This window comes from Silurus meridionalis, chromosome 15 (genome assembly GCF_014805685.1).
Source record: "Silurus meridionalis isolate SWU-2019-XX chromosome 15, ASM1480568v1, whole genome shotgun sequence".
NCBI classification, from domain to species: domain Eukaryota; kingdom Metazoa; phylum Chordata; class Actinopteri; order Siluriformes; family Siluridae; genus Silurus; species Silurus meridionalis.
In genome coordinates, this window is record NC_060898.1 from 17953416 (window position 1) to 17966218 (window position 12803).

The 12803-nt window shown below is 36.2% G+C and overlaps 1 protein-coding gene across 2 annotated transcripts in view; it reads left to right on the top strand.

Annotated features, from left to right (window-relative positions):
• adra1ba (adrenoceptor alpha 1Ba) overlaps positions 1-9498 on the top strand; it is a 12776-nt gene extending 3278 nt beyond the window's left edge. Inside the window, exon 2 of one of the 2 annotated variants that reach the window (XM_046867449.1) lies at positions 8973-9498. In XM_046867449.1, coding sequence (XP_046723405.1) covers positions 8973-9076 — 104 coding nt within the window. In that variant the 3' untranslated portion in view covers positions 9077-9498. Of the gene's footprint in view, positions 1-4517; positions 6106-8972 lie in introns of those variants that run through there. The other variant, XM_046867448.1, reaches the window with a different exon arrangement.
• Positions 9499-12803: the final 3305 nt, after the last annotated feature.

The following is a 12803-nucleotide window of genomic DNA, read 5'->3' on the forward strand; positions in this document are numbered from 1 at the left end:
AAATAAAAATTCATGAAAATGTATTTTCATAAAAAAAGCCAGTTCCCTATCATGATGCTGGCTGTGGTGAAATAATGGTTTGTTTTGAAAAAACTCAATTTGTTCAGGGTCATCATTTTTATTGGCTGTAGCACACTCATGAAAAATATTCCATCATTCATTTGTAAGGGGGCTTTATTTTGTATTGTATCTCCATAACAACGTATTTTCCTTTCACAAAGAATTTAAGAATTTTTTTTGTAGAGCAAATAAAAAATTAAAAGTTTTAAGCTAAAATGATTTAGGTCTTTAAGTTATGGGTCAAAATATAAATATACTGCAACAAAGGCACCTTAATGTACAAAAAAGAAAAAAACTGTCCATTATTCAGCATATCCAGTTTTCCAAGCATGAGCTTCAGTAGCACATCCTCTTTTGCAGAGTATCCAGTTATTACGCTTATGGAAGTTTATCAAACCAGAGTTCAACTATAGGGCTAGAAACATTCAGTCAGAATATAATTCGAGTTTCACTGAAGCTCTCTGATCTGTTACTTAAAAGATCACATGGCAAGAACATTAATTTAGAGTACAGCAGATGAACATATGTGTATATTTTTTGTGGTAAAGTTTAAAATATGGTCTATCGCCACACCTGTTAAGAGTTTGCAAAGTAACATTATGAAATTAAGCATAACCACGTTTTATGTTCAGTAATGCTATTTGCTCATGCAGACATTTTGGAAGCAAGGAATAATTATCAAATTGAACCCTCACACTTTTTAAATACACACCCCCCTTATCACTACTAATGCATTATGCTTTGTATAGGACAAATACATAAATCCCTCGTCTGTCTATCTGTCTATATTATTTAATCTGGTCAGGATTAATTGGTTTGTTGCTGTATTGGTTAAGTGCAATCCTGTCAAGCCCTGAATCTTGTTGAGGTCTCATAGAGGAATGTAGAGGAAATGCCAATGTCTTTTTCGAAGGGCTCTCTAATTCCCAGGCTTTCTCCCCTTGTGAGCTGCTAGGAGAGTGCCGAGGTGTGGGAATACCAAAGCGGTAGCGTTCCCACCACATATACGCCCAAACAGGTCAGGAATGAAGCATCTGCTTTCATTTTTTTATGACTGAAATGCTCTGCTCTCCTATAGCTGGCCACCTCGCACTATGGGTCAGCTGTGTTTGTCCTGCAGGGATGATTTTGGAAGAAAGATTTTCCATGTGTGCGACCTTCGGGATGGTTAATCTTCCCTCTTGGTGGCCTTAGTCTTCGCATGCCATGCTAATGTAATTTAGAAGTCTGAATATGAATAATTATTGTAAAGAAAGTACACAAGGGGGCAATAAAGCACTGTAATTCAAGCCTGTTTAGGATCCCGTGTGTAAGTTATAGTCCTGATGGCTACAGTAGGATACAGTAGGATGTCTGATGAAGACTATTTGCAGAGTGTGTCTTTAATTATACCCTGCCTTGTGCAAGGTGAGGAGCAGAATGAAACTTTTGATGTGGAAACACAAAGGAAAATGCTTGTGTTATTTGATAATTATATGGTAATTTTTTTCTCTGGAATGAATTGTTTCTCTGTTCTCCAGGTAAAAATGAAGTTATTATGCAAAGGTCAAAATGGAATAATTTCATTCCAGTTCCACCCCCTAATTTACTATCTGCTTATGGAAAAACGTTAGTGGCAATTTTTCACATACTTAATTAGCACTTTATTGGAGAAGAAAATGAAAAAAAAAAAAGGCTACGGCCAAACAGTTTATTCTGACAGGAAAAACTCAAATCATCACTTTTGGTTTTGACAAATGAAGAATAGGGGACAATTTTAAATTGTCTGATTAGGAAAGCCTGAGTACTTTTCTGTTTACCACCTTTCCGTCAGCTAAAACCAGCCTGGCCATTGGTCTATTGATCCTTATTAAGTAACCAATAAGAATGTAATGTATATAAATTTTTTGGTCATTTTTTAACTTAAACGTTGTTTCGGTGCATCAGAGCTTGCTTCATTTTAATGTCTTTTCCTGTTCCATTATTTACAGTCTTTAGAAATTTATATATATATATATATATATATATATATATATATATATATATATATATATATATATATATTTCATTTTGGATATTCAGATATATAAAGGTCATTAAAATCCATTGGGCATATCCAAACGTCTTCCTTTTGCCTCTCAGCTCTTCCATTCACTATTCCACTTCTCCCAAAGGAAATCTTTTTGAGATGTTGTGCATCCTGTATCCTTTTATGGCCGTCATCATAGCTGAGTCCTAGCATCATCATACGCTTGTTTTAGTAAGACATAAATAATAAAAAGAATAACTGACAGGACAAGCAGGAGCCTTTCCACTTGATAGATTCATGTGTGTTACTTTCGTCCCATATTTGTTCACTTGTCTTTCCATTTGTTCCTATGGCATTTCTGTCACATTTGTCCTAAAACGATGACAAGCAAGCATTTTCTCAGACAGACAGATTAGTGCGCTCAGGGGGGTTTCGTACCTAATCTGAAACCTTGAATTATAAGTAGCTTCCTTAAAAACACATCATTAAAGCTTACATCTGGGGTGGCAAATACTCCCATTAACTCAAGGGCATTATTCAATTAAATCAAGCATCCTTATTCTTCTGTAAATTACTCTTAATACTCGGCTTCAGAGAGAGAGCTTTCACATCCAAAACACTATTAGCAATATAATTCAATTCTAGCCGCAAGTACTACTGAAGAATTACAGATCACCACGCAGAATAAGTCATGTCTTGTGACACTCTCTTTGTATTAACACGTGATTTTGTCTCTTTGATCAAAGTATTTCTACCTTAATAAATCTGAAAATTCCCTCTAAAAAGTGAAAAATTTTACATTTAATAAGAATAAGTCTAGTCAGGGCATTCATTTTCATTACTTGTAAATATCTATTTATTTTGTATCTTTTTGTAAAATAATTAAATATTTTTTAGAAGAGTTTATTAATACATTATATATTTCAGCTTAAAGGAGTGGTGGTCTGCAAAAAACTGAAAATGACAAAGAATGAGGATTCTTTTTTTTGTGCTACATTAAAAAAACATTCATATTCATATTTTGTGCATCAACAACTATGATAAAAGTTTCAAAATCGACTAATACAAATACATGAATTAAAGTCAGAACAAAACGAATATCAAAATAAAAACTTAATCAGTAATTATTTTCTTCAATATTTTAGCATAAACAGGGATCAGATGCGTTAAAAGAAAACCACTGAATACGATGCACTCAAGGAAATGAACTCTTACACATTGGAACACTAGCGAGCTCCTTTTCTTATGTAACAGTTGATTAAGTTGTAATTGGAGGATGTGTAGTAGTATGTTTCAAATCAATGAGCAAAAAGAACAGTTGATCTGCGTAAGGTACAGTTTGTGGAGTTGGAGAAATCATGCATTCGAAACATCCGTTCACCGAAAGTTGATTTCCTGGCCTTTTTTCACTCTTCAATTTGTTTTGTTGTGCATACTGAGATTGCATTTTTTGCTCATACTAGTAAAAGGTTATTTTTTGTTGCGTTCCTGTCAACTCCAAACCAGTCTGACCATGCTTTTTAGATTTCATTTTGGAATTTTTATTGCCAAGTATGTTTGTACTTACAAATTTTTTTTGGTGAGAAAAGCTTCCAGTTGCACATTTTTTATAAATAATATCAAATAAAAAATAAAACATGAACCCTAACCCTATATTTTTATTGCACAATAAGAAGCGTATTTAACTGTTCATGAGGCAGATTGCCTGGGAGAAGAAACTTTTCTTGCGCCTAGTTGTCCTGGTGTTTAATGTTCTGTAGCGCTGGCCAGTTGGTAAACGTTCAAAAAGTATGTGAGAGATCCAGAGTGATTTTCTGAGCCCTTTTCTTCTTTCTGGTACTGACTTCAGAATCTGTAGTTTCCGTAGATATCTGCAATTTCTGAAATACTTACACTAGCCTGTTGTGGCACCAACAACCATGCTATCATCACTGAGATCTGAAGCTCATGATCTGTGACTGCATGATTTGATGCGTCACATTGCGGCCACATAATTGGCTGAATATATGCAGGCAAGTAGATATGTACAGGAAAACGGCTGTTATTGTTCTTCGTTCTGAAACATCAGGCTCAACAAAACGCTCCAGAAACAACTTGCAAATCAATTGTCGCATCAGAAAAAGAGCTCTCTAGTGTGTTGGTGTGTGAGTTCGTTGCCTTGAGTGCCTCATATTCAGCACTTACTATAGATTTCAATTCGTGTTCCAAATCCCCTTCAAGTGATGCAAATTTGTGCATGATTTTCATGCCAGTGGTGGAACAGTGCTCTAATCTGCAAAGCGTGCATGGTATGTGATAACAGTTTGGGTTCCTATTTTAAAACCCCTACCATTACTTACAAACATTACTCATATTGCTTCTAAAGCGTTCATTAGCTGAACCATGCCATCTACTGGTTCAAGAGAAAATTGATCAACTGTGAATTACTTCACTTCAACTTGTTTTTTAGGTTCCTTCAATACCAACCTGCGTCCTCCAGAGACTTTTTTCAAGGTGATTTTCTGGCTTGGCTACTTCAACAGCTGCCTAAACCCCATCATCTACCCCTGCACCAGCCGTGAGTTTAAACAGGGATTTATCCGCATACTGCGCTGTCAGTGCCAGCAGAGGAAAGGCTGGAGACCCTACAACTACCGATCCCACATGGGTCCCGCTATCCAGATCTACATGGACAACAACTCAGTTTGCACGAACAGCAATCATGCCTCAGCCAGCCCTCGGTTCTTCAGCAGAGATACTGACTCTCATACAACATCGGGTCTCTTACCAGGCTGGAGTTCCTCCTCCACCTCTCTGTCTAGCAGTTCCTTTCCTAGGAAGTTCATTGCCAGCCCTGGAGTTGTGCATGAGAATTCAGACAAATCCAGCAGGATGACTCTTCTTATTCCTGACGGGGTTCCCGCAAAAGAGCCCCAGCATGCCAACGGGCAGAACATTCGAGAGGAAGTAGAACCAGTAATAAATTCTAGACCAATTTCAGCATGAAATGAAACTTTAAATGGGTATATGAGATTTCTCTTTCAAACTTGTGCGCCCTCTTGGCTTCTTCTTCTTCTCCTTTTTTTAACACTGTGCATTTGACATTCTTGTTGTAACTGAATTTTTTTTTTATTCTGCATGTCTGCATTGCGAACAAAGCTACGACAAAGCTACAGTGGCTACTGATGTTCAACCCTGGTGGAATTAAGAGTAAATATTTGTGCGTTTTCACTTATCTTGAATTTTACTGGTAATTTTACATTCTGTCTCTATTTGTGCTGTAAAAATTATTAAACATTTTTAAATTATAAATCAAGCCCATTTGTTATAGAATTATAATATAATTTATTATTATTATTATTATTATTATTATTATTATTATTATTACCATCACAACGACTATTATACTTTACAATAATAGTTGTACATTTCTAAAATAAGCATGATTTAATTCAGTCTGGTTTTAACAAGCACTGTAGTACAGAATTTAGCTTTTAATTCAGGTCAGTGACTTATTGCTTGCCTCAGATTGTAGTTATTTTTCCGTTTTGTGCACCGCTGGAAAGCAGCATTTGCCAACTGACAATTTACAAGGGATGCATTGATAGCGATCCTGCTATTATACATTCACAGTGGTGGACGAAGTGCACAAACCATGTACTTGAGTAAAAGTAGAGATACAGTAGGTAAAATATTACTCCGGTAAAAGTAAAAGGTCTCTGTACTATGTTCAAAGTTCAAAGTTCCATGAATTATCATGGCTATAATGTTCCTATTGTAGTATTTGTCACAAGACTGCTGCTTAATCAACTCAGTTTATGTAAAAAGACTCTAATGTTACTCTTGGCACATTATCAATAGAATGATATTAATTAGACTATACTTCAATTATAAAAAAAAAAAAAAAAAGACCACAGGTGCTCAAGTTTGAGTTGAGTTTCTTCCATCATTTATTTCTCTAAAAATGTTTTGCTTGCTGTTTAACTGACGCTGAACTGGATGTTGGTAATAAGTAGATACCACCAAGTGGCTATCAGAACAAGTTTAAAACACCCTGATTAGTGGATTGCTGCGTGTTTGACTAGTTTTTATCCACTCATAAATAAAAAGGAACGACTGATTTTGCAGAATGTAGTTAAGTAAAAAGTAAAATACTGGACTTTGAAATGTAGTGGAGTAAAAGTAAAAGTAAAAGAAGAAGTAAAAGTCTTCTAAAATGGAAATACTTCAGTAAAGTACTATACGTGAAAAAGCTAATTAAGTACAGTAATGAATTACATTTAATATATTACGGTCCACCACTTGTTATTTATTTGGCATTCATTTCTAATAAAAATGTTCTGTGTACCATTGTCATGCTAGTGACAGATATTTACAGCATAGTTTTTCCAGATGTATTTCATTAATAATGCTGGCAAACATTATTTTGACTGCAACTCGTCTCCTTTTTTTAAATATCAAGATGGCTATTATTACAGCATTATAGATCATTTTTCAATAACCTGAGTAAACATCTTAAACATACATGACAAATTATTTGCCAGCAGCACACTGCAGCAATCAGTGGATAAGTATAGAAAAATGGCTAAATACATTACACTAGGTGAGAGACATTAACTTGAAAAAAAGGTCTTTGAAAACAAGTGTTTCAGATGCTGTGAAAGGTATTTTACTTATAGGTATACATAAGCTCTTTTCCGAAGTTAAACAAAATTAGATCTTTGATAATCCAACAATAGAACAAAGAAGCCTAGTTCTTGTATGCACATTCGATCACTATTAAAACCAGATAAAGCATAAAAACAGATAAATAGCATTTTAACTGATGCCCTTGATTAATTAATACTCAATAGCTTACTAATTTCAGTATCATTGTTGGTATTGTTCAGTACCAAAAAAACAGTGAAAATGGTATCAATGCATTCCTGCTATTAGCTATGATATTTTTACAGACAGAATTTAAAACAGGGTTAGTCTAGACAAATTCTCGCATCGCGTAATTCTAAACTGAAATCCTTTTCCCGGGATCAAGAGAAATTCTTTAAAGCCTGAGAAGTGCAGTCTGGGATCTCTCAAGGTTTTGTATAAGGCCCGCTATTGTTCTCCTTCAGACAAGTACATTGCAAATATTATGTTGGCTTTGGATTCTGTGCTATGCTTTGTATATATTTGCTCTATTTATAACAATCTGTGTTTGTCATTATCATGGTTTTGTGTTTGGTGTGCCTTAAAGTTAAGTAAAGTGGGAACATTATGTGCTATGTAACTTGGTTTCACATGCTGGAGTGTTTTTTTATATGCAGTATATTTGTTTAATTTGTTATTATTTAATTTAATTATTTTTATTTTATTTTTTTTTTAAAAATTTTAAATATTATCTGTTATCATAAACACTTCACTTAAATCAGAGTCTGAATTAAAGAGTCTTGATGAGATTATTTTCTTACTAGTGCATTTTTTTTATCTATAAGATTAGAACATCTGACTTTTCAGCCTCTTACTTCTTTTGTGCAAATGAATACAATACAGTGTTGACCGTTTATTAACGCAAATGTGCAAGAGCTATTAATGTAATTGCACAGCAGAAGAAGAAAGTAAAGAGCAGCTGATTGTCGGACAGACACCAATTTCACTACTTTCAGGGCTGTGTGTAAAAAGGCCTATAATTCCAACCAGGATACAAATAACCTTGTATTAAAGCTGCAGCAGAAGAAATAATGTCCAGTTACATTCAATCTGTGCCTGTAGACATGGCTGCACATATCCTTTTACTACCAAATACATAACATTTTTAAAAGACTAACCTGGGATGTACTAACTGCAGCATTTCTTGCACACTGTTACACAATTTGGCTATGGTAAGTAACATACCCAACAAGTATATTTTCCATTTTTACCCAATACTCAACATTATGCACACCTATAGATTGTATCTAGCACCATTATTCATTTTCCAATATTGTGGGAATCTATCATATGGGCTTTTTATCAGTCACCCCTTTAATAATAATCACATTATGCTCCATTTATCAATGAAAAGGGAACACTGCTATCTTGATATTATTTGGATGGTAAATTTTTAGTATCTGAACCACTGATATGAGTGTAATAAAAGTAAAAAAAATGTGTCTGTGAGATAGACCAGAAAGAATAATGGCAAACATATTCTGTGCTGAGAATGGACCACCACTCAAATAAGCACTCTTGTCAGTAGTAGCTTAATAGTGGTCACTTTTCACAGAAAAACGTTTGCCATATATATAAAAGGATAAAGGGTGACAATGCATGGCCAGACACCATACACAAGCACTACCGTATCATTGTCACTGCTGGGCTGAAAATGGTCTACCACCCACATGATTTTTAATCAGTCACGGTTCTATGGAGGCCCATTTTTTTATTGATGAAATGGTAAGAAGGGGTTACTCAATTGTCTTTAGCAATAGATAGGCCTAAGTCTGTAAGTGTTCACTGAAAAGGTGACCTACATCTAAGATGTACATAATCAACTGGCCAGTAAGCAGAAATACAAGGTAGATTTGCATAAAAAAAAAGTTATCATGCTTGTGCTGTCATGAGCCATTTCAGGTTAGTCACTAACCATTAGTGCAAGGTTCCTGAGTAATTCAAATCATCACCAGAATTTCAGAGGAACATTCTCCAAACATTGCAGGCTTTGACAAAGTGGTTCGAAATAGTCAAAGATTATGGAAATGCAATAGGGAAAAATGATATACACAAAATATTATGTGCACAAAGTTTAAAGAAAAACCTGATACTAAAAAGATATCTTAACCTCCATGTGTTCTCAGGAAAGACAACAAACAGTTCCAGGATATTCTGTTTTAGCTGCAAGTATGTGTTAGCTGTTTTATGAGATGTTCATTTGCCATTCATCATTCATGCTTTCTACTTACTCTTATAGATCCAAAGATGTTCCAGATGGCACAGAGACAAGCCAGGAAAATCTATAAAGCAGAAAACAGTGGACGTCAGCACAACTACTTATGCCACTCTTACAGCTTGTAAATAAATTAAAGGTCTTCAGAGAGATCCAAAGAAGAAGAGAAAAGCTTCCAGTATCCTGCAGCTAATCACAAAAAGAACTCGGTTTTTAATGAGATTACAGCATCTGGTCTGTGGAAAGTGTGCTAAAAAGCTCGTATGTTGAGCTAGTAATACTCAATTTAAGATAGAAGCCAGGAGATGTCATCCTCCGAGTATAAAAACCCTGTTGGAAAAACCTGCTGAAAACTCTTGGTTTAGTTCGATCGGGTACCAGGTGCCAAATCACAGGCTGAGCTTGGACAATGCCTTTGCCATCTGGTTAGTGCTGGTAAAAAAAAAAAAAAATTGGATTTTGATTTAGGCTATGAATACAAAAACAGAGAAGTTTCTTTTAAATAAATAGCACAATAGTCAGTTTATCTCTTGACCGGTTTGTAAAGTAACAAAAAAAAAGAAAAAGAAAAACATACTAGCTGACAAAAATTTATATTTTTGCCTCAGAATTAGTTTGACTTGTATTTTGGTAGCTGGTCAGCTGGGAAATATTAAAATCCAATATCCCTGTAAGACAGGGTTAAGACTGCATTTTTCAGTATGTAAAACTGTATGTATGCCAGTATCTGACATTACACAGATATTTACTAATAATAACCTGCAGAAATGATAAATATCAACACCACAGTTATAAGGATGACTAGCTAGGATTAGTATGATTGTGTTTTTCTGGATAGCAATATTTCTTTCACATGACAGGGCAGGTGCATTTTCCTTCTGATTACAATCTTTTCCAGAACCTTCTTCTGTGCAATATTTTTGTGAAGAAAATGCAATGTAAATGAAAAAACACTACGAGCTGTGCTAACCCGACTCTTTTTCTGAGCAACAAAATGGTTTTCTGATTACAATGAAATGAAGTACTTTTATTTATTATTAGTTTGACGTTTGTGAAATCATGCTAGCTAGGCTAATCTCCCTTTTCCCCCCAAAACTAGGTTTAACACTACTATGTGTTTTGAATTCGGACATTTGTACAATCATGCTAGCTAAGCTATTCAGGATTTTTCTGAGGTAAAAAATGTCCACAACATATCATGATCCCTTAATTCTCAACAAATTTCATTATGATCATATTCACAGCCCTTTCTAACATTAAAACATAATAGCATTATTGCTACTTTCTAAATAATTCACAGAAAATGTGAATACAGCTAATATTTTAGCCAATATCTTAGCATTACTATAGATTGTATCTAGCTTCAATGTCTATTTTAATATTGTCATATACATTGTTTATCAGTCACCCTTTTATTAATAATTACCCTGTGCACCATCTATCAATAAAAAGTGGGACCACCGCTTCCTGATAATATTTCGGTGGTGAATCTTGAGTGTATCAAGTAGACCAAAAACAGCTCATTGTACGTGAGGTAGGCATGAAAGAAGGCAAAAAAAAAACCTATGACAACAGTATTCAAAGAATAGACTAAAAATGGAATATCTCTTAAATCATTAATTATCAGTAGTGGTCATATGGTGGACCCTTTTCACCGTGGAAAGGGGTGACCATAGATTGACACATACAACAGATGGACAACAACCAAAAGAATGGCCGTATAGCTCAGTCGCCGTGTATGTGATCAAAGTCAAGAGGTCCTCGGTTCAAATCCTCATGCTCCATGGCAGTGTGTTACCATATGGTTAAGCAGAAGAGATTTTAAACCCCTGAAAGGGAAATAGTGCAACTGACTGCTCAAGACCAAAACCTCGAGAAGCCTCTTTTGGGGCCCTTACCTGCGTTGGCTGTGACAGGAATCTATACCCTGACACCCTAGAAATTCTAATCACCCACATTTAGAGCTGCTTGTGCGTCACTCCCTGACTAACTAAATGCTTTTTATGCCCACTTCGAGCTCACTAACAAAGACCCCCCGCTGCAAGCCCACGCAGCAATGCAAGAGATTATGCCTGTGGTTTCTGTGAACCACGTGACAAGTACTTTCAATGGAATCAACATACGGAAAGCTGGCAAACCAGATGGAATTTCAGGACGTGTTATGAAAACCTGGAGTGACCAACTATTTTCACACACAGTTTTGATCTGTCTCTGAGCACTTCAGTAGTACCTACTGGGTTCAAAACACCACTATTATCCCTATCTCTAGTCAGCTGCATTTATGACTACTGCTTTTGAGAATAGTTCTGACTCTGATTCTGATTTTGTGAGAGACATGTTAACACACATTAAAAAACATATCCCAGAGATCCACTGCCTAATAAAAACAGTTTACTGAGGATGCGATGCCCTTTGCACTTCACATGACACTGGCAGGACAAAAGCTCAGAATGCTATATCTGGACTACAGCTCAGTGTTTAACATAATCATTTCAACTGTACAAAAATACAAGCTACTGGGTTTAGGACTCAGTTCCACACCTATGCGACTGGATGTAGGTGCGGATTGGCATGAACACCTCCTCCGGTCTAACTCTGAACATGGACACCCCGCAGAGAAGTGTACTGAGCCTCTTGTTGTACTCCCTGTTTGCTGATGACACTACCATAGAGAAAACAAACAACGATGAGGCATCCTACAGGGAGGAGGTGATATTCCTAGCAGAATGACGCCAGGTCAACAACTTCTCTCATTTTCAGTAAATCTAAGAGTACAGGAAATAAAGAGTTGTGCAGACACCCATTTACATCAAAGGAGGTACTGTGAAGAGGCTCAACAGCTTCAATTTCATGGAGTCATTTCAGCTGTACTCTTATAACTGTTGCCATTAAAAAGCATTGCTTATATTTTCTGAGGTAACAGAGGAAAGCCTGGCTGTCCACCCCAATCAGATTTGCTGTAGAATTTATTGTCACCAGGGCTATCACATGCTGGTAGTGCAACTGCTTGGCACAGAGGTGGGAAGTAATTAAGTACAAATACGTATACCGTACCTAAGTACATTTTTCTGTTAATCAGTACTTCACTATTGATCAGACAACTTTTTACCTTCACTTATTAAATTTTTTTACATACTTCTTACATCTTCAAAACAGGCTCGTTAATTTAGCTTTAAGCTATTCGGTGACGTGATCGATATTTTTCTTCTCATTGCGCCATTTTCAGCTCATGAACCCGTTTCTTGTCATTGCATGGCTTTTTTCAACCTACCACTGATGTATCATTTCCTGGCTCTCACACACCACAGACGTGGGCTAGTTTACGAAGCTAACAATGAGCAAGGCAGAAGGCAACCAGAAGTATGGGGCTTACATGGATGAGACAGAGGGAGTCAGTGTTGTAAACGTGACTGAGAACTGGGACATTCCTGATCACCTGATCATCATCATTATCTTTTTTATTCTCTGCTTGTATTCTATATGGTGGTTGTTCAGCCTGAATACATTCATTAGATACTGTAAGAAAAGTTGAAAATCGTTTGTATTAATATATTAATATGATGTGAGGTCCAGTTACCAGCTTGACACTAAAACAGGTAGAAGTCTTCTTCTTCTTCTTTCGGCTGCTCCCATTAGGGGTCGCCACAGCGGATCATCCGTCTCCATACCACCCTGTCCTCTACATCTGCCTCCTTCGGGCCAACAGTAGCCCAATTTCCACCGGTACTCTGTCGGCTAACGATACCTGTGGCGGTCGTTGTTAACCCGGGCCTCGACCGATCCGGTATGAAATTCTCCTTTGTGATCCGCATATTTGATTTGGCACGTTTTACGCTGGATGCCCTTCCTAACGCA